This window comes from Ahaetulla prasina, chromosome 2 (genome assembly GCF_028640845.1).
Source record: "Ahaetulla prasina isolate Xishuangbanna chromosome 2, ASM2864084v1, whole genome shotgun sequence".
NCBI classification, from domain to species: Eukaryota; Metazoa; Chordata; class Lepidosauria; order Squamata; family Colubridae; genus Ahaetulla; species Ahaetulla prasina.
The window spans coordinates 295,896,295-295,919,497 of NC_080540.1; the positions used below are offsets into that span (position 1 = coordinate 295,896,295).

General features: G+C 45.3%; 1 protein-coding gene across 2 annotated transcripts in view; it reads right to left on the reverse strand.

The window, feature by feature from the left end:
- Positions 1 to 23,203, reverse strand: part of PIK3C3 (phosphatidylinositol 3-kinase catalytic subunit type 3) — a 166,183-nt gene that overhangs the window by 48,574 nt on the left and 94,406 nt on the right. For both annotated transcript variants that reach the window (XM_058171421.1, XM_058171419.1), the window contains one exon: positions 8,833 to 9,001. In XM_058171421.1, the coding sequence (XP_058027404.1) occupies positions 8,833 to 9,001 (169 nt within the window). The remainder of the gene's footprint in view (positions 1 to 8,832; positions 9,002 to 23,203) is intronic.

Consider the following 23,203-nt stretch of genomic DNA (forward strand, 5'->3'; position numbering starts at 1 on the left):
AGGGGTTTCCTAAAAACTTTCTTTAATGATTCACTTCCACCATTTCTTTGAGATCAGCGTAATGCTTGTCCCAGGCAGCGAGTTGTCTTGTGGCGAGAAGGCTGTACTTGAGCAGGGGGTTGGACTGGATGACCTCCAAGGTCCCGTCCAGTACTGATTGATTATTATTATTGTGATTGATCTCTCTCCCTAAATTTTAGCAAGCAGTGATACAGTGAACGGTGACAAGAATGCTGGCAAGCAGGACACCATGTGCCTCCATCTCAGCTTGTAATGATGTCTTAAGTTGCTCACTTGATGTTTGCCATCCAGGTGACAACAGGTTGTCCATGGTGAATTGTCCTAGACCCCTCCAGGACAAACGAGCATAGCTTCCTAGGCACAGATCACCAGTTGGCTGGTCATCTTTCTCTATTTCCCTCTTCTGATTCTCCAGTGAAAAGGAGACTCAGAATCTGCCGGGGAGAGGATTATGGTAAAATGTATCCAGACTTTAGAATAGAATAGAATAACAGTGTTGGAAGGGACCTTGGAGGTCTTCTAGTCCAACCACCTGCTTAGGCAGGAAACCCTACACCACTTCAGACAAATGGTTATCCAACATCTTCAAAACTTCCAGTGTTGGAGCATTCACAACTTCTGGAGGCAAGTTGTTCCACAGATTAATTGTTCTCAATATCAGGAAATTTCTCCTTAGTTCTAAGTTGCTTCTCTCCTTGATTAGTTTCCACCCGTTGCTTCTTCTTCTACCCTCAGGTGCTTTGGAGAATAGCTTGACTCCCTCTTCTTTGTGGCAACCCCTGAGATATTGGAACACTGCTGTCATGTCTCCCTTAGTCCTTCTTTTCATTAAACTGGACATGCCCAATTTCAGCAACCGTTCTTTATATGTTTTAGCCTCCAGTCCCCCAGTCATCTTTGTTGCTCTTCTCTGCACGCCTTCTAGAGTCTCATAATCTTTTTTACAGCATGGCGACCAAAACTGAATGCAGCATTATTACTGAATGGTGATGGTGGCAATCTTAGGATTTCAATGAGCGCCTGGAGTCCCCACAGCAATTACTTTGCTTTAATTTAGTTGAACTACGCTGGGAATGAAGTTTGTTTGTTTTTACACTGACTGAGTTTCCTACTATCTACTTGGTCCTGGGTCATAACGATCAGGAGGCTGTGAGTTAAATCCTAGATAGAGGCAGATGTTTTTCTCTCTGGGCACAATGGGAATACAACTGCTGAGCAAAGCTCCACATTGCCAACAGGAAGGGCATCCGGCCAGTAAACACTCAGCTCCATTCAGTTGAGTTACAACAGTTCATTTAGTGATCGTTAAAAGTTACAACGGCACCAATTCTCAGCGCTGAAGCTTCCCCATGCTCATGTTATCAAATTTCAAGATGGTTGCAGTGTCCCGGGGTCATGTGATCATTTTTTGCGACCTTCTGGCAATGTTGTGCCTCGCCCTCCCTCCTCTCTGCAGCCGGGCCCCTCCCATCTCCTGCTATCTGAGCCAGAGTCTGATTATGAAGAGGAACGGCCTGGCATGCCTCCAGCCCCCAGCCCTGGCACCATGCCCGGACAGAATGAGCAAACAAACCTCCCTCCTACAGCATGTGAGCACGAAGCCAGCCATGTGCTAGAATTGCCGGCAGCAGACCAGGAGGACGGAAAGACACAGTGGACGGATCCCCGCTTCCGGAGAATGGAGAGGCGACATCAGCAAAAGGAAGGGAGGGACAGGCCTGGATAAGTGCTGAGTCATGGAGCCACACCCCATGGCTTATATAAAGGATCTGCTTTTTGGCATTCCTTGAGTCAGGCAAAGTCTCATCTGGTTTGCTGAAGTCACACCTTGGATTCCTGCCTGCCCTGAGAACTCTGACAGGAATTTGGCAAAGCTGCAGAGGCTTCGTGGCCACGCTTGATACAGACTTCCCAGACCCGGCCGTGGGAGGAGGAGTGGGACACAATACGCAAGCAAAGCCAAAGGGAAGCCAGATTCATGTTGCTAACTTAACAACTGCAGTGATTCGCTTCACAACCATAGCAAGAAAGATTATAAAAAGGGGCAAAACTCACCTAACAACTCTCTTGCTTAGCAAGAGACGTGCTGGGCTTAATTGTGGATCCTGGGACTCTGCAACCGTCACAAATATCAGCCAGTTGACAAGTACCTGAACTCTGATCATGTGACCATTGGGGATGCTGCAACGGTCATATGCGTGAAACACAATAATAATTATTTTTTTTTGGCGCTGTTGTAACTTTGGTCACTAAATGACTGTTCATAACTCGGGGAGTACCTGTACATGTTTCATAACCATCCAATCCATTGGGGACTTCAGGCCAAGTACAGTGAGTCCTCGACTTATGACAGTTCATTTAGTGACCGTTCAAAGTTACTGTTCTGTCTCCTTCCCCACTTTGGAGCAACGAGCTGGCCTTCAGCCAGTGGATTCACGGCTCTTATCAGTCCTGGCAGAGAAATCTCAGCTGCCTGCCAAAGTTCAAACAAATGATTCATGTAGCAAGACTTTAGCTCTTTTTGAAATGGTTCAGCTAAACTTTTGCTTTCCGTGGAGTGAGAGCAGTCCCAAAGCTCCTTATATATCCTGTGGGGTGGGGCTCCTGCTCCACCCTTCCTTTTGATGACGCCGCCTCTCTAATCTTCTGAAGTGTGGGTCAAGCCAAGCTTCATTATTATTATCAGCTGGGTCTGAAGGCGTAGCCTGAGGAAGGGAGGAATCAGGAGATGACGGCCTCATTACGTCCTCTGAGTGGTCTGGTTCTGGCTCCTGGAGCTGAGCCACAGGAATCGGTGCTCCCAAGGTAAGCCTTATCGGCCCTTCCCCCTCATTCTCGGAGTCACTTTCGGGCATGGGGCCAGGTTCGGGGGTTGGAGTCACAACAGTTACAACGGCACTGAAAGAAAGTGACTTAGGATCGTTTTCCACAGTTACGACCTTTTGATCACGTGAGCAAAATTCAGACACTTGGCACCCGACTCATATTTATGACAGTTGCAGGGTCCCCCTTGGGCGACCTTCTGATGAGCAAAATCAAGGGGGGTGGGGGGAGAGAAAGCCAGATTCGTTTAACAACCGTGTCACTAACTGGACAACTTGCAGGGATTCACTTAGCAACGGTGGCAAGGAAGTTCGTAAAATGGGGCAAAACTCACTTAACAGCAGAAATTTTGGACTCCATTTGCGGTGCGCTTCTGTGTTATCTCTATTTCTTTCCTCCCACCAACCCAAGCAAGCTTCCCTCCCACTGGTTCAAGTGAATTCAGTGAGCATGCCTTTGGAGCATATTTCCTTCCCATTATTTTCGTTAATATTCCTCACTTTTGTGCATTTTATTCCCCATACATCATAAAGCACCCATAAAGATGTCTAGCTCGTTTCCATCCCCGCTTCAGTTCAGGCAAGCAGGAGAGAAAGACGGGCTCGCTAGCGTGTCTTTACGTTAGCGGTCGTATTTCAAAGGCAATCAGGCTGCAAATGTTAGATCCAAAATGCTTTTCCACCTGTTCCATCTTACTACCTATTAAATTTTTTTCCCCAGCTCTCAGATACACCGAGCGAATGCAGCTCATCGCAGGTTTCATTCGTAAGAAAATTTGTGGCCCGTCTCATGGCGAGATGGACGGCAAGCCAATTCAAGGAATAAATAAAAAATGAATAAATATATTTTATTTTTATTTATTTATTTTCGCCAAGCATGCATATTATGACAGATACAAGTGTAAACATAATTATAAATATATGTAGAATAGAATAGAATAGAATAGAATAGAATAGAATAGAATAGAATTTTATTGGCCAAGTGTGATTGGACACACAAGGAATTTGTCTTGGTGCATATGCTCTCAGTGTACATAAAAGAAAAGATACGTTCATCAAGGTACAACATTTACAACACAATTGATGATCAATATATCAATATAAATCATAAGGATTGCCAGCAACAAGTTATAGTCATACAGTCATAAGTGGAAAGAGATTGGTGATGGGAACTATAAAACGATTAATAGTAGTGCAGATTCAGTAAATAGTCTGACAGTGTTGAGGGAATTATTTGTAAAGGATACGAATAAAAGAAAACATTAGGACAGGGACGGTAGGCACGCTGGTGCGCTTATGCACGCCCCTTACAGACCTCTTAGGTCAACAGTAGACAGTCTAAGGTTAAAGTTTTGGGGGTTTGGGGAAGAAACCACAGAATCAGGTAGTGCATTCCAGGCGTTGACCACTCTGTTGCTGAAGTCGTATTTTCTGCAGTCTAGTTTGGATCGGTTTACCGTGAGTTTGTATCTATTGTGTGCTCTTGTATTGTTTCGGTTGAAGCTGAAGTATTCATTGGCTGGTAGGACATTGTAGCAGATGATTTTATGTACTATGCTTAGGTCAGACCAAAGACGGAGAAGTCCTAAGTTCTCTAAGCCCAAAATTTGGAAACTGGTGCCATAAGGTATATTTTGTTGCGAGCAGAGGATTGGAGAACCCTTCTTGTGAAATATTTGCTTTCACCATCTCCTAGCTATACTGTCTTCACTGTTGGAGTACAGATAGTCCTTGATGTACGGCCACAATTTCCATTGGTAAGCGAGACAGTCGTTAAGTGAATATTGTCTCATTTTACGACCTTTTTTTGCCACAGTCGTTAAGTGACTCATGGGTCGTTGAGTGAATCTGGCTTCCTCCATTGACTTTGCTTGTCCGAAACTAGCCGGCAATAAGGTGGAATTGGTTTTCCATCCCCTTTTTCTGTAACGATTTTTCAACGTTTTTGGGTAATCTTTTTTAGCTTTTCTCCGAGTAATTGAATTTGGCTAGTTGATGCAAACTGCAAAATTATGGTATCTTATTTATTTTACCTATCAGTTTTGTTTGCAGACTGGAAGGCCTCCAAGGTCCCTTCCAACTCCGTTATTCCATTATTCTGTTATAATAAAGCTATATAATTATATAATTATTATATAATTATATAATATAATTATAAACCGTTTCAACTCCTACCCTCAAAACAACGCCCTGAGTCCTTCGGGAGATAGGGCGGTATATAAATATGATTAAATAAATAAATAAATAAATAAACGCTATAGAGCACTGCACACCAGAACAACTAGACACAAGAACAGTTTTTTCCCAAAGGCCATCACTCTGCTAAACAAATAATTCCCTCAACATTGTCAAACTATTTACTGAATCTGCACTACTATTAATCTTCTCATCGTTCCCATCACCAATCTCTTTCCACTTATGACTGTATGACTGTAACTTTGTTGCTGGCAATCCTTATGATTTATATTGATATATAGACCATCATTTGTATTGTAAATGTTGATGAAAAGTATCTTTTCTTTTATGTACACTGAGAGCATATGCACCAAGACAAATTCCTTGTGTGTCCAATCACACTTGGCCAATAAAAAATTCTATTCTATTATATAAAGCTATTATCGCATAATGCAACATGTCATAAAACGGTCCCTCGCCTGATGTTTGACTGTGTCATACAGGTCAACAGGGGGTACTTTCAAAGGAGATAAAGCATACAGAATAACTGGAAGAGACCTTGGAGTCTTCTAGTCCAACTCGCCCTTAAGCAGGAGATCATTCTGGACAAATGGCTGTGCCCACAACATCTGGAGGCAAGCCGTTCCACCGGTTAAATTTCGTTAGGAAATTTCTCCTTAGTTCTAAGTTGGTTCTCTCCTTGATCAGTTTCCAGACATTGTCCCAAAGGTGCCTTTTCAAAAGGCAACTAGACTTTCTGTTTTTTTCTTTGAAGAGATTTCGCTTCTTATCCAAGAAGCTTCATCAGCTCTGATGAAACTTCTAGAATGAGAAGCAAAACATCTTCGAAGGAAAAAAAAAGTAGAAAGTTCAGCTGCCTCTCGAAAAAGCGCCTTTGGGACAACCATGACCTGGATGATTCTCCCTGGACATTTTTCCATCCATTGTTTCTTGTCTTGCCTTCTGGTGCTTTGGAGAATAGGTTGACCCTGGGGTGAAATGCTCCCGGCTCGGACCGGATCGCCCGATCCGGTAGCGATGGCGGCGGGTGGTTCTGAGAACCAGTAGCAGTGGGCCCCCCTACCATACCTGGCTGAGCTGCACGATCATCAGAGGCTTTTTTGTTTTTTACTTTTAAAAGCATTTTTTCTTCGGCTGAAAAAATTCTTTTAAAAGTAAAAAAAAAGCCTCTGATAATCGCGTAGCTCAGCTGGGATCATCAGAACACTTTAAAAGCGTTTTTTCTACAACTTCTTCGGCCGAAGAGATTGTAGAAAAATTGCTTTTAAAGGGTTCCGACGATCAGGCAACTCAGCTGGGATCGTCAGAACACTTTAGAAGCGTTTTTTCTACAACCTCTTCGGCTGAAGAGGTTGTAGAAAAAATGCTTTTAAAAGTAAAAAAATAACAACAACAACAAAAAGTTGGCCACGCCCACCCAGTCACATTACCTCCCCCAAGCCATGCCCACAGAACCGGAAGTAACAAATTTTACCTTTCACCATTGGGTTGACCCCCTCGTCTTTGTAGGAACCGGTTTTTGGAAGACTGCCACGCTGCAAAGATGCCAGACCACCGCATCCCCAAACAGCTCCTCTATGGTGAGCTGTCTCAAGGAACGCGATTGCTCAGGGGACAAAGGAAGCGATACAAAGCCTCCTTCAAGTCCCTGGATATCGACATCACCTCCTGGGAAACCCTGGCAGGAGATCGATCGACATGGTGCACGTTGATCCACCAAGGCTATCTGTTCTGTCCCCCCACCTCAGTCCGGGAGGCACGTGAAATGACTCAATTAGCCGGCAATTTAGTCCACGGCAGCTATCAGCTCTGGCAGCAAACCAGCTCGTGTCTGCCAAAGTTTTATTTTATCTTTCTTGATGCTGGCGTGTCAACCAGGAAATCAGGAACAAACAGCAATCTAAGCCAAGTCCTCAGTCAAATAGTTCATCTCAAGTTTTCTCCAGTCAGTTTGATTTGTTCGTCACGAAGTAGTATAGCAACCCCTCCTGCTTTTATACCCTGTGGGGTGTGGCTCCGTGACTTAGCACTTTCTAGGCCTGCCCCACCCCTGCTTCTGTTGTTCCCGCCTCTCTTGTCTATGAAACCTGGGATCTAACCAGGACTGATTGTCCACAGCTGGGTCTGGGAGCATTGCCTGGGCGGGAGGGGATACAGGAGACAGAGGCCGTGTTACTTCCTCCACCTGGCCTGCCTCTGGCTCCTGGAGCTGAGCCAGATAGGCCGGCCCTGCAGAGGGGAGCCCTGACGGCCCTTCCCCCTCACTCTCTGAGTCACTCCTTGGCAGAGGGCCAGGCCCGGGGGTGGGTGGGCTGGAGCCACAACACTACCAGATGTTTGAAGACAGAAGGACAACCATAGCACACAAGAGAAGCGAGCACTCTGCAAAGCCAGAGCTGTAAATGCTGTAACAATAGTGCCCACACATGTCTGCCTGACATGTGGCAGAACATTCTGTGCCCACTGCTGCCGGTTCGGACTGGTTTGGTCGAACTAATAGTTATGATTATCAATTGGCCTTGCGAACCCACCCCCGCTCTATCCTGTTCTATATTTTCTCAGCCAATTCGCATGGCACAGCTGATTTCTGTGCTTCTGCTGTTCTACTTACCGGGGCTGCTGTAGAATGTAAGCAGCTGAGCTTCAAATTGCTGTATTTTTAACGCTGCATGCAAGTGCGTTAGGCGTGTGTGCACACAAAGCACGTGATCACCGAATTTGTTGTTAAACCGGTTGCAGCCTGCCACTGCACTTAGGCCTTACCAGCCACCTGCAGACACACTGTGGACATCCCACAACCAGTTAAATGTCAAGGTCCTCTTTGAAAACGGTGGACGAACATCATCTTTGAATGGACCAGGGGTGAAATACTATCAGTTCGCTCCAGTTTGGGCGAACCGGTAGTGATAAAAACTACCCATTCGGGGGAACCAGCAGTAAAAAAAAAAAATTTACCAGTTTGGGCAAACCGGTAGTTAGCTACCGGTTTGGGCAAACCGGTAGTTAAGCTACCGGTTTGGGCAAACTGGTACTTTAAAAAAAAGCTACCGGTTCCTCTGAACCGGTATGTCCGATGATCAGCTGTGCAGCGGGCTTTGCTAGAAAGCAGGAAATTTTGCTTTCTAGGAAAGCTAAATCATGTGCCACAGCTGATCCCACCCTCCTTGTTGTTCTACTAACCTTCCCAAGCCCCCTTTAGGTGCGCACCGCTCATGCACACGCAGCACGCATTTGTTTCAGACAAACCGGCAGTTTAAAAAGCTACCAGTTCGGGCAAACCGGTAGTTAGCTACCGGTTTGGACAAACCGATAGTTAAGCTACCGGTTACAGAAAACCTGTAGTTAAAAAAAACTACCGGTTCCTCCGAACCGGTATTTCCGACGATCAGCTGTACAGCCGGGTTTAGCTTTGCTAAAAAGCAGGAAATTCTGCTTTCTAGCAAAGCTAAATTGTGTGCCACAGCTGATCCCGCCCTCCTCGTTGTTCTACTTACCTTCCCAAGCCTCCTTTTAGTGCGCACTGAGCATGCGCACGCAGCACGCATTTGGCGCGTGGTGCGCATGTGCGGCCAGCGAACCGGTAGCAAACCGGTTCGGGTTTTACCACTGGTGGTCAATTGAACTTCTGTCATTGCTGAAGGGAGTTGAGAAAACTGGCAAGGAAATAACTCTGAAAGAATGACCGACTGGGTTACGGGTTATCATTGCCTTACACAATGTAAGCCGCCCTGAGTCTTCGGAGAAGGGCGGGATATAAATGTAAATAAAAAAAAAGCAACCACAAAATTCTAACCTGCGCAGATGAAGGAAGGCCGTGTAGCATTGCTTGCGAAACTCCTGGTACTGTTCGCTCTGCGTCCCTCCCATTCCTTCCACCATTTCCTTATTCAGCTTCATGGGTGGAGGAAGAGGTTTCGGGTCACGTCCCAGAATGTAGCCAAAATCAATGTGGAAAAGTTTGCCTGCATTGGGAACGTCAGAAATAGATTAGAATTACAACGGGTAGGGAATTTACGAGGTTCTGGTACTCAGAATAACAGAATAACTGAGTTGGAAGGGACCTTGGAGGTCTTCTAGTCTAACCCCCTGCTCAAGCAGGAAACCTTATACCGTTTCAGAGCAAGCAGTTATCCAACCTCTTCTTATAAGCCTCCAGTGTTGGAGCACCCACAGTTTCTTGAGGCAAGTCGTTCTATTGATTAATTGATGTAATAATTGAAAGGGAAATTTGTCCTTAATTCTAGGTTGCTTCTCTCCTTGATTAGTTTCCATCCATAGCTTCTTGTCCTGCCTTCTGGGGCTTTGGAGAATAGGTTGACCCCTGCCTTCACCCCACCCTCTTCTTTGTGGAAGCCCCTCAAATATTAGAACATGGCTATCATGCCATACTTTTTACTAGACTAGACATAACCAATTCCTGGAGATCTCAACTTCCAGCCATTCATTTAGAGACAGTTTAAAGTTATAATGCTCTGGAAAAGAAATTATTCCTGAATATCCAAGTTGAGATAGGCCTGACAGGAATCAGCACGAAAACATGGAAAACTGTTTACTAGGGGCTCAGGTGAGTAAAAGTAGTCTTTGACTTACAACTGCAATTGAGCCTGGAGTTACAGCTGAAGATCATGTTAGTCATTAGGGGGTCATCACATGACCATATCTGATTTTTACTGCAGTGTAGCCCAAAAAGTTAGTGCAATTGTACACTGCATACACAGAGGGCTAGAATCAAGGTCACGTGAAAGGTTAATACCATTTTATAATGCCTTGGTAAGGCCTCACTTAAGGCGATGGTTTTCCCAGTTGCAATGTCTGGCTGTGAAAGTTGGACCCTAAGGAAGGCTGAGCGCCAAAGAACTGAGGCCTTTGAACTATGGTGCTGGAGAAGACTCCTGCGAGTCCCTTGGACTGCAAGGCGATCAAACTGGTCAGTCCTAGAGGAGATCAACCCTGACTGCTCTTTAGAAGGCCAGATCCTGAAGATGAAACTGAAATACTTTGGCCACCTAATGAGATCACTAGAGAAGAGCCTAATGCTAGGAAAGATTGAAGGCAAAAGAAGAATGGGACGGCAGAGAATGAGGTGGCTGGATGGAGTCACTGAAGCAGTCGGAGTGAGCCAGTTTGCACCTGTTCAGGCGAACCGGTTGTTAACTTTCTAAGCAGTTCGGAGAACCGGTTGTTGGAAGAAATCTTATTTTGTTTTGTTTTTTCTACTTTACAGGGCTAATCCTGTAAGGAAGGCAGGAAGGAAACATTCTGGTGGTGTTTCTAGCCTCATCTTTATTGCCCTGCTTACAGAAACTGCCTCTATGGTTAACCCTTATTACATTGTAACAGCTAAAGCGAAGCGCCCATCCACCTGAGTGACATTGAGTTGACCACGCCCACACGGTCACATGACCACTTAGCCACGCCTACCCAGCTGGTCATTAGGGCAGAGAACCGGTTGTTACATTATTTGAATCCCACCACTGACCATAATGTAGGAACGAACCCATATGGGCAGGCAGCTGTTTCTAGTTTTCAGCTCTCTGGATCTGCATTTCAAAGGATCAGGATGAGATTAAAGTCAGTTTTGTTTGTGAATTCTATTGTCAGTCAGAATAAAGAATGAATGCCGGACTTGATGAATGCACCGTCTGGTATGTTATCTGATGTAATGCTACTTCAGATGCTGATCACAACAGCACAATGAGAATGAGTGCTCCTGCTTTCTCCTTTTTTGGGGCGGGGAGGCAGAAAGAGAACACTGCAGAGGCCACGGTGTGACCATGATAAATTTGGCAGAATTGTGGGTGGATTCTCAATAGGGAAACTGGGTTTGTTTGCAGAAACTGAGAGATTGCAACACCAGGGGTGAGTCTCCTATCAACACCCTCCAAGAAAAACATGCAAGGCCATCTGGTTCACCTACACCTTGTACGTTTCGTGTAACTTTAGTTCTCCAATCCCATCTACTTAAGCAAGGTGTGCAAAACCTGCAGAAACAGAATAACAGAGTTGGAAGGGACCTTGGAGGTCTTCTAGTCCAACCCTCTGCTAAAGGAGTACACCTGTTGTGGCCTAGGCCCAAGTAGTTATTACCAGACACAAGTAGTTATTACCAGAAACAAATGCAGTTTATTAGAACAGCAAGAAAGTAAGAAAGAAAATAAGAAAGAAAATAAAATAACAAATATGATATGGGGGGAAAGGTATAAAAGCGAAAGAAGACCACTAAGAAACGCTGTCTAGAAATAGGAAATATTTATATTTTATATGTTGTGTGTTTGTCATTGTGTAAAATAAAATAAAAAGAACAGCTGAGAATTACTTCATTCTCAGCTTAGTCCAAATTAACTCCAAAACAATTCCTTCAGAAAAAGTCTGTCGGCCTTATCACAAATCTTTGTCTTCTTTGGCACCCTGCCAAAAGGCTTTTCTTGGCAAAGTCCCACAAAGTTCAGAAACAAGAAACTAGAAACCAATGTAGCAACATTGCTTTCCTACAAAGAGCCCAAGAGCCGTTGCTGCTCTTTTAAACCTTATGGGAGGGGCCAATCATCTCCTGGCCTTACTCATGAGTCATCCCTTTTCTTAATATAATATAACAACAGAGTTGGAAGGGACCTTGGAGGCCTTCTAGTCCAACCCCCTGCCCAGGCAGGAAACCCTATACCACCTCAGTCAGATGGTTATCCAACATTTTCTTAAAAATTTCCAGTGTTGGAGCATTCACAACTTCTGCAGGCAAGTCGTTCCACTTATTAATTGTTCTAACTGTCAGGAAATTTCTCCTTAGTTCTAAGTTGCTTCTTTCTTTGATCAGTTTTCACCCATTGCTTCTTGTTCTACCCTCAGGTGCTTTGGAGAACAGCCCGACTCTCTCTTCTTTGTGGCAGCCCCTGAGACATTGGAACACTTCTATCATGTCTCCCCTAGTCCTTCTTTTTATTAAACTAGACATACCCAGTTCCTGCAACCGTTCTTCATATGTTTTAGCTTCCAGTCCCCTAATCATCTTTGTTGCTCTTCTCTGCACTCTTTCTAGAGTCTCAGCATCTTTTTTACATCGCAGCGACCAAAACTGAATACAGTATTCCAAATGTGGCCTTACCAAGGCATTATAAAGTGGCACTAACACTTCACGTGATCTTGATTCTATCCCTCTGTTTATGCAGCCCAGAACTGTGTTGGCTTTTTTAGCAGCTGCTGCACACTGCTGGCTCATATCTTTTGCTTCAGCTGCTCTTGCCTACTGGCAGCTCTGCGCATGCGTGCATTAGGAACAGGCTCCTCCTGTTCCTCTGCCTCTCTCCTGTCTGCCTCTGGAGGTTCCGAAGTCCGTGCATCGCTCCCAGATGGCCCTGGCCTCATCTCTGCCTCTGACACAGAGCCCTTATCCGGGCCTTCCCGACTCCAGGACCGGCCCATCATCCTCCCCAGCCTCCTCACTGTCCGACTCCGCTGTCAGCTCCATAGGCTTCTGGTGGACCACAACACCCTATACCCATGATGACGAACCTATGGCATGTGTGCCCGAGGTGGCACCCAGAGCCATCTTTCTGGGCATGCGAGCTGTCGCCCAACTCACTTGCAGCTGATCATGTGCACCCCAGCTGATGTTTGGGCCTCCAGTGTGCATGTGCACGATTCAGCGGACCCAGCTGATCTTCAGAGCTCTCCTGCATATATGCGTACATCTGTGCATGCACGCGAGAATACTTGCGCGTAGCACGCACATGTGCAGAAAGCATTAATGCACATGCATTGCACACGTGAAAACCATCTGCATGTGCAGATGGAGTGATTGCGTGCTCAACACACGGGGGGAGCCGTGTGAAACCTGCGCACATGCGGAGATGGTGTGGTTGCATGCACAACACCTGGGGGGGGGAATGCGAGAAAGCCATGTGCATGCACAGATGGTGTGGTTGCACACACAGCGCACCGGGAGGAGCTGCACATTAGTGCAGATAGCATGCACGTATGCAAAGAACATGATGCACATATCTTTTTTTAAATAATTTTTTTTATTTTTATACACAAACAAACATTTAATACATCAGTCCTTCCTTGTGTCATCTCGGTTTTTCTTCCGTGCCTCCTCCTTCTTGATATTCCTCCTATCTTCATTTTCTCTTAATCTATTACAACATCTCTTCTAAAATAACATATTTCGGTTATACCATTCTCTTATATAGTTATCTATATCTCTTTTCTAACCAATGATAAAATTGTCCCCCTATCTTAAAAGTATTCTGCATCCTCTCTTTCTTTAATTGTCAAAGTTAACTTTGACGCGAAGCGCATATCTGTTCGGCACTCAGTGAGTTAAAGGTTCGCCACCAATGCCCTATACATCGTGTGCCAAAAGCGGAGGGAGCATGGGGGGAAGTCGCACATGTGCGTGCCCACACCCATAATTCAATGTGCAACCCTGGCGCATGTTCGCACAATCCTACCGCATTCCCCCCCCCGCCACTTTTGCTATGCAATGGCACAGTGGACCCAGTAGGCCCATTTTTTTGCCCTTTCCAGGCTCCAGAGACTTTCTAGGGTCCTGGGGAGGGCGAAAACGACCTTCCACACCCCTCCGGAAGCCCTCCAGAGGCCGGAAACAGCCTGCTTCCTGACTTCTGGTAGGCTGAGAAGGCCCAAAAATCAGCTGGAGCTGAACTAGGGCAACGCTCACGTGCCCACAGATATGGCTCCGCATGCCATCTGTGGCACACATGCCATAGGTTCGCCTCATGGCCCTATATCGTTCTGGACAAATAATATAACATAATAACAGAGTTGGAAGGGATCTTGGAGGTCTTCTAGTCCAACCCCCTGCCCAGGCAGGAAACCCTACACCATTTCAGACAAATGGCTATCCAACATTTTTGTAAACATTTCCAGTGTTGGAGCATTCACAACTTCTGCAAGCAAGTTGTTCCACTTATTGATTCTTCTAACTGTCAGAAAATTTCTCCTTAATTCTAAGTTGCTTCTCTCCTTGATTAGTTTCCACCCATTGCTTCTTGTTCTACCCTCAGGTGCTTTGGAGAACAGCCCGACTCCCTCTTCTTTGTGGCAACCCCTGAGATATTGGAACACAGCTATCATGTCTCCCCTAGTCCTTCTTTTCATTAAACTAGGCATACCCAGTTCCTGCAACTGTTCTTTATATGTTTTAGCCTCCAGTCCCCTAATCATCTTTGTTGCTCTTCTCTGCACTCTTTCTAGAGTCTCAACATCTTTTTTACAGTCCAGTATCTTCTTAAGCCTCCAGTGATGGATTAAGATTAAGAATGGAGGCACCATTTAACTTTTTCCCCCCCACTTCTGCGACAGTCGTTCTTGCAGACCTGATGGCTTTGGAAATGTATCAGTGCACAAGATCTACCGTACCAGCTACGTATGCAAATATATCCCTAAGATTAATTAATGGCTCTGATTCGCTCCATACCGAGCTGGATGAGAAGTATAATTACAGTCTCGGGACTTAATTCTGTTGTCTTCCTTTTTATTTCCTCCCGCATATAAAAAACATGGATCTCTAGACTCATCATGAGGATAGGCTCAACATAAATTAGCAGTGAGAAGAATCTCTCCAAATGTTCGCAATTAAATAACTCGTGTGATTTTACAACATAGATCAAAGCCTGCTGGTTTAAAACGGTTTTGTTTTTGAGTTGTTTTTTTAATGCGTTTTGCTTTGTGTGAGTAATATCCTTTACCGGGTTTTTTCTGAGCGATAGGGGAAGTAACCCAAGGCAGTTCCATATGGTGCAACAGACTTGATTCTTGTGGGATTCTGCTTTTTTTTTCTTTTAAGTCATCTTTAAATCAAACTGTATGGAATTAATGCTGGGAATTTATACCACTTTATAATGCCTTGGAATACTGCATTCAGTTTTGGTCACCACAATGTAAAAAAGATATGGAGACTCTAGAAAGAGCGTAGAGAAGAGCAACAAAGAGGATTTGGGGACTGAAGGCTAAAACATGAAGAATGGTTGCAGGAACTGGGTATGTCTAGTCCAGGGGTCTCCAACCTGGGTCCCTTTAAGACTTGTGGACTTCAACTCCCAGAGTTCCTCTGCCAGCTTTGCTGGCTGAGGGACTCTGAGAATTGAAGTCCAAAAGTTGTAAAGGGACCAAGGTTGGAGACCCCTGGTCTAGTCTGATGAAAAGAAGGATTAGGGGAGACATGATAGCAGTGCTCCAATATCTCAGGGGTTGCCACAAAAAAGAGGAAGTCATACTATTCTCCAAAGCACGTGAGGGCAGGACAAGAAGCAATGGGTGGAAACTAATCAAGGAGAGAAGCAACTTAGAACTAAGGAGAAATTTCCTGACAGTTACAACAATTAATCAGTGGAACAATAGAATAGAATAGAATTTTTTATTGGCCAAGTGTGATTGGACACACAAGGAATTTGTCTTGGTGCATACGCTCTCAGTGTACATAAAAGAAAAGATACCTTCATCAAGATACAACATTTACAACACAAATAATGGTCAATATATCAATATAAATCATAAGTATTGCCAGCAACAAAGTTATAGTCATACAGTCATAAGTGGAAAGAGATTGGTGATGGGAACGATGAGAAGATTAATAGTAGTGCAGATTTAGTAAATAGTTTGACAGTGTTGAGGGAATTATTTGTTTAGCAGAGTGATGGCCTTTGGGAAAAAACTGTTCTTGGGTCTAGTTGTTCTGGTGTGCAGTGCTCTATAGCGTCATTTTGAGGGTAGGAGTTGAAACAGTTTATGTCCTGGATGTGAGGAATCAATTTGCCTCCAGAAGTTGTGAATAGAATAGAATAGAATAGAATAGAATAGAATAGAATAGAATTTTTATTGGCCAAGCGTGATTGGACACACAAGGAATTCGTCTTGGTGCATATGCTCTCAGTATACATAAAAGAAAATATATGTTCATCAAGAATCATAAGGTACAATGTTTAATGATAGTCATAGAGTACACATAAGCAATCAGGAAACAATCAATATCAATATAAATCATAAGGATACAAGCAATAAGGTTACAGTCATGCAGTCATAAGTGGAAGGAGATGGGTGGTGGGAAGAATGAGAAGATTAATAGTAGTGCAGACTTAGTAAATAGTTTGACAGTGTTGAGGGAATTATTTGTTTATTTATCTGTTTATTTGATTTGTTTATTTATTTTATTTTATTTGAATGCTCCAATACTGGAAGTTTTTAAGAAGATGCTGGATAACCCTTTGTCTGAAGTGGTGTAGGGTTTCCTGCCTAGGCAGGGGGTTGGACTAGAAGACCTCCAAGGTCCCTTCCAACTCTGTTATTCTATTTCTATTCTATTTCTGTTAGATAAATGAATGTAAGATGAAATATGTCCGTATAGGAAGTTGGATCCCGCAGGGCTGAAATTATATCTCTGATTGGCTTTCCAGAAGGTTCTCAATAGGAGATACAAGGATGAAATTCATTAACTCATATAGTTTAGGTGTGTCCTGCTATTCCTGTACAGTAATCCTCGAAATAGGACTTGACAATTGAGTCTAAAATTTCTATTGCTAAGTTTTCTGAGAGACATCACCCTGCCAACAAAAGTGCGTATAGTCAAGGCTCTGGTTTTCCCAGTTGCAATGTATGGCTGTGAAGGTTGGACCATAAGAAAGGCTGAGCGCCAAAGAATTGAGGCCTTTGAACTCTGGTGCTGGAGAAGACTCCTGCGAGTCCCTTGGACTGCAAGCCGAACAAACCAGTCAGTTCTAGAGGAGATCAACCTTGACTGCTCTTTAGAAGGCCAGATCCTGAAGATGAAACTGAAATACTTTGGCCACCTAATGAGAAAGAAGGACTCACTGGAGAAGAACCTAATGCTGGGAAAGATTGAGGGCAAAAGAAGAAGGGAACGACAGAGAACGAGGTGGCTGGATGGAGTCACTGAAGCAGTCGGAGTGAGCTTAAATGGACTCCAGAGGATGGTAGAGGACAGGAAGGCCTGGAGGAATGTTGTCTATGGGGTTGCGATGGGTCGGACACGACTTAGCAACTAACAACAACAAAGTGTTCTGACCTGGCCTTCGTAGAAGCAAGAAAACAAAAATCCCCACAAACAAAACCCCCTCTTTATTTACACCTTGAGAAATAATTGCATTCACCAACAGAAAGTCCAGGCAAGAGTCATGCAAGGAGTTAACTGAAACAATAGCCCTTATCGGCTCCTTATGATAAATGCAAGGCTGTGAGCTCCCAGCCCGGAGGTTGCAAATTAAGTCACTTCAAACAGAGAAATAGACAAATCTCAGTTCTGGCCAGGCAGCCTTTGTCACAGGAAACACACAAGGAGCAAGCTTTCCAGAAATGCGAAAGGTTTTTTGTGACAATCAAACCACTCCCTTTTCCTCCTATTTATTCCCCAGCCAGAGAGGGGCCAGTCAGCGCCCATGTTTGTTTTGCTTCCCAAGCCGGCTCCTTGTCTTCCGTTGTTCACCTCTCCTTTCTGCTCTGCACATACCCGCATCTGGAACAGGCCCCAGCTATTCCACCTCCTCCTCCTCACTCATCTCTGACTCCAAAGGCAGCTGCGTCTCTGGCTGGGAAATGCCAGACGGTCCTGGACAGTGGTGAAATCCAATTTTTTTTACTACAGGTTCTGTGGGCGTGGCTTGGTGGGTGTGGTGTGGCTTGGTGGGCATGGCAGGGGAAGGATAATGCAAAATCCCCATTCCCTCCCCACTCTTGGGGGGAAGGATATTGCAAAATTTCCATTCCCACCTGTTGTGCCTCGTCTGCTTTCCCCGCAGCCGGGGCCTTCTTATCTGCTTCCGAACGCTGAGGAATGTCCTAGCATGCCTCCCGGCCCCAGCCCTGGCTCCATGCCCAGACAGGCTGAGGAAGAAGAAGCGTCTCCAGCCCCCAGCCCTGGCTCCATGCCCAGGCAAACGGAGCAACTAGACCCCTCCCCCTCCTCCACAGCATGTGAGCCTGAGGAAGGTCAATTACCAACAGCTGCAGACTGGAGTGACCCTCGCTTCAGGAGAATTGATAAGCGGCGTCAACAGAAGGAAGGGAGGGGCAGGCCGGGATAAGGGCTGAGTCATGGAGCCACACCCCATGGCCTATATAAAGGATCTGCTTTCTGGCAGTCTCTGAGTCAGGCAAAGTCTACCTTATCTTGCTGAAGTCACTTTCTGGTCTCCTGCCTGCCTTGAGAACTTTGCTAGGACTTTGGCAGAGCTGCAGAGGCACGCCTGATTCGGATTTCCCTGACCCGGCCGTCAGCGGAGGAGTGGGACACGACACCACCTCACTCTGGGACCAGCCAGAGGTGGTATTTGCCGGTTCTCTGAACTACTCAAAATTTCCACTACCAGTTCTCCGAACTACTTAAAATTTCCGCTACCTGTTCTCCAGAACCTGTCAGAACCTGCTGGATTTCACCCCTGGCCCTGGATCTATCTCTGCGTCCGACGCTAGGCATCCATCAGAGCCTTCTCCAGGCTCCAAAACTGGCCCAAGTTCCTCACCAACCTCCTCATCATCCGAGTCTGCTGCCAGCTCTTTTGGCAGTTGGCGGGCCAGGACACTAAGTGAGACATTTGTTAAAGTCAGTTTTGCCCCTTTTTACAACCTTTCTTGCCATGGTTGTGAATCTCTACAGCTCTTACGTTAATAATATGGTTCTTAGGTGAAACACGGTTTTCTTTTGAGTGATCCAACTTGTTCACCACTGGTCACCATTTCTTTACCCACCTACCATCGGGAAGGAGATATAGAAGCATAGCCAGCCGCACAAACAAGCTGAACAACAGTTTTTATCCGTGGGCTGTCAAGACTCCTGAATGAGAAATAAAAGCATAACTACATAGTGTGATGGACTGCAGGGCCTGCGCAATGTGTAACTTGTTCACACTGGTGCAATAGGACTGGGTGTTTTGTTAATATGATTTATTGGGTTAGGGATTTTCTGTCTTCACTGTGAGTTGTATTGTGTTGTGGGGGTGGTACACTGAGGGAGCTCAACCAATCTCATTGTACCAGAAATGGGTTTCAGCAGGTTCTGACCAGTTCTGGAGAACCGGTAGTGGAAATTCTGACTGGCCCTGCCCCCATTTATTCTCTGCCTCCCGAGTCCCGGCTGATGGGGAGGAAATGGGGATTTTGTAGTAACCTTCCCCTGGAGTGGGGTGGGAATGGAGATTTTACAGTATCCTTCCCCTGCAATGCCCACCAAGCCACGCCCACCAAGCCACACCGTGCTCATCAAGCCACGCCCACCAAGCCATGCCACGCCCACCAAGCCACACCCACAGAACCAGTAGTAAAAAAAATTGAAACCCACCACTGCATTGTACCTATGTTGTGCAGTGACAATAAAGATTTGAATTTGTTCATGGTCCAGCGTCTTCCTCAAACCCAGTGAACGGGTGAAGGGAGGAACCAGTTTCACTGTGTTACACAGACTTAATCATTGTGCAAAGATGACAATAAACACATGTTTGGCGCAATTGGTAGTCAGCAGTTTTAAAAACATTTGCAACGACAATTGGATCACCCCCGTTAAGTCATCCAAGCCAACGTTTCCGAGACTTCGGCAGATGGGCCAAAAGGAAACAAACCTCCTAAAAGGATTTATAATAACGCCGGCATCGTTTCCAATCTGCCTAATTTCTTCTTTACAAAATAACACAGCTAATTGGCACTTGACAGAGGCACATACACACACATACACACACACATACACACGCACTATTTCGAGATCTGTTAATTATATGCCTGGGTTTGTAAGATTGTTAGAGACGTTCGACAAACATGGTAGTTATTATACACTCGGCTGCCTTCCAAATACAGTGCAAGTTCAATAAACATGTATTAGTCATAGATAATTAAGTATTGACCATAATATTAGTCAAGAATGAATAAAGAGGCTATTTCCTTTCCATCGGATCTTCAATTATGATATTAATCTGATTTTTCTCCTAGCCGAGTTTCCTTTCTATTAAGTTCTTGTTGTACAATTCCTTCCTGTCAACAACTATAAGTCTGCTCTACTGGGTGTCCAGATGCCTAGCAAAATGACAAAATGATCTGTATTTTATATCCTTTATGCCAGGGGTGAAATCTTCCCCAGTTTGCCACCGGTTCGCTGCCCCCGCATGTGCGGTGTGTGCCAAACATGTACACAGTGCGTACATGTGCAGTGCGTGTTAAACGCATGCTGCGCACACATGCCCATTGCATTCCAAATGCATGCTCCACGCATGTGCATGCACATTGTACACCAAATGTATGGTGCGCACGTGCGCATACACAATACACACCAAAGGCATGCTTCACAGAGAAAAAGGAGGCTTGGGAAGGTAAGTAGAACAGTGAGGGGGGGGTGAACAGCTGTGCCGCATGATTTAGATTCACTAGAAAGCAGGATTTCCTGCTTTCTAGCAATTTAAAATCACGCGGCACAGCTGATCATCGGAAATACCAGTTCGGAGGAACCGGTAGCTTTTTATCACTACCAGTTCGCCCAAACCAGTAGTTTTTATCACTACCGGTTCAGCCAAACCGGTAGTTTTTATCACTACCGGTTCACCCAAATCTGTAGTTTTTATCATTACCGGTTCGCCCAAATTGGTAGTTTTTATCACTACCGGTTCACCCAAACCGGAAGTTTTTATCACTACCGGTTCGTCCAAATTGGTAGTTTTTATCACTACCGGTTTGCCCAAACCAATAGCTTTTATCACTACCGGTTCGCCCAAACTGGGAATTTTTATCACTAATGGTTCTCCCAAACCGGTGTGAACCGGTAGCATTTTACCGCTACTTTAGAGTCGGGCAGAGTCGGGCAGCCTTACGGATGTCTCAAAAAACAAACACTTGCTTAAACATATTCTCTCTAGAAAGTGCATGTTGAGTAAGTTTTCACAGTGTGGAACGGGAGGTTTGGAAGGGAACGGATGGTTTATGCTTCAGCGGGGTTGTAGAAAATGCAACACGTTAATCCTTAATGTGGCTTCATCCATTGGGCACGGCCTGCTGCGCGAGCACCGCAATTGAATTGGTTAACCGGGACGACAATTTGTGAACCTAGGCTAAATTTATCCGGGAGAAGAAGAAAAATGGCTCATAGTCTGTAGAGATTCTCAGTCATTCAGGTCCTGGTTGTCCCAAAGTTGCTTTTTCCAGGAGGCAACTGGAAATTTCTTGTCTTTTCCTTTTGAAGACATTTCGCTTCTCATTCAGGAAGCTTCTTCAGCTCTGACAGGAGAGTGGGGAATGGAAGGATTTTATATTCCTTGCAGACAGCTGGTCATTTGCATCTTTTTGGAGGGTCGTTGAAGCTCTTGAAGGTTTATCCGTGTCCTCAGGGTAAGCTGAGTACTCCAAGTGGTTCCTGTAGTCTGGAATTTTTTCCTCTGGAAATCCATTCCTGCTCCCACACCTTTCAAAGGGTGTTCATCCCAAATTGTATAGCTAAAAGTCCTTAGAGATTCTCAGTCATCCAGGTCATGGTTGTCCCACAGGTGCTTTTTATAGGAGGCAACTGGATTTTCTGGGTTTTTTTCTTTTGAAGATGTTTTGCTTCTCATCCAAGAAGCTTCTTCATCACTGACAGGACATTGGGGAAATGGAAGGATTTATATTTATATCTGTAAGGACACAGAGAAACTTCCAAGTGCTTCAACGACTTTCTAAACCAGGGGTCTCCAACCCTGGCAACTTTAAGACTTGTGGACTTCAACTCCCAGAGTTCCTCAGCCAGCTTTGCTGGCTAAGGAACTCTGCAAGTTGAAGTCCACAAGTCTTAAAAGTTGCCAAGGTTGGAGACCCCTGTTCTAAATAGATGCAGGTGACCAGCTGTCTGCAAGGAGTATAAATCCTTCCATTGTTTTGGACACATTACCAAGTTTTGACACAGTCTTGAAACTCAGCCCCTCGGTTTGTCAATGGTCCGGTTTTGCATGCTGCGTGAACACAGCCAGGAAGATCTGAGCTATGGAGAGCCAGACTCAAAAATTGAACCCTGTTTTCACCTCTAGAATAGAGGCTGTCCTTGACTAATGACTACAATTAAGTTTAACATTTCCGTTGCTAAGCGGAACATCTGTTCAATGAGTTCTGCCCCATTATACGATCTTTTTTGCCAGGGTTGTTAAGTGAATCACGGCAGTTGTGAAGTTAGTAATGTGGTTGTTAAGCAAATCTGGCTTCCCCATTGACTTGGCTTGTCAGACGACCGCAAAAGAGGATGACACAAACCCGGGACATTGCAACCGTCATAAATATGGGTCAAACAGTAATGTTGTGACCCAGGCCCAAGTAGGTAGTGGGAAACTCAGTCAGTGAAAAAACAAACAAACTTGATTCGAACAGCTGAGGATTACTTCATTCCCAGCGTAGTTCGACTAAATTAAAGCAAATTCCCCCCAACACAAATTCCTCACTCCTATCGCAAACCTTGGTCCAATTAGGCAAACTACCAAAGGCCTGTCTTGGCAAATGTTCAGAAGTCAAAAATACAAAAATAAATGCAAGACGTAGACGAAGCAGAAGACGAAGCTACCAACGTTATTTTCCGGCAAAGCCCAAACACCGTTGCTGGTCTGTTTTAAGCCTTATGGGCGGGGCCAATCATCTCTTGGCCCTACTCCCAAGTTGTCCTTTTTGCTTGAGTTGCTCTTGCCTTCTAGCAGCTCTTCTCATGCGTGCATTAGGAACAGGCTCCTCCTCTTCCTCTGCCTCACTACTATCAGTCTCTGGAGGCTCTGGAGTCCGCACCTCACTTCCCGATGGCCCTGGCCTCACCTCAGCCTCATCGCTGTCTGACTCGGTTGCCAGCTCCACAGGCTGCTGGCGGACCACAACAGTAACCCCCAGGCTCCACAGTTTCAACGCTTGTTCCCGACAAATGCCCCTCCCACTGGCACCTCCTTACATCTCAGTCCCCAGGTGTGCCTTGTGAAGGTAGGTGGGGCACTCTCCTCCCTCATAGCTGGCTCTGTCTGTGTTGTTCTCGCCTTCTCTCTTCTCTCCGTGCTCTAAGATCAGGAGGGGTCCTTGCTCTTCGCCTGAGCTCTGCCTCTTCTGCTTCTCCCTGTCTGCAAGCCTTTCTATTCCTGAAAAGCCCACCCCGGACTGACCCTGCCCTTCCCCAATTTCCTTCAAGGCCAATGGAGCTGCCCTCTCGATCCATGTTG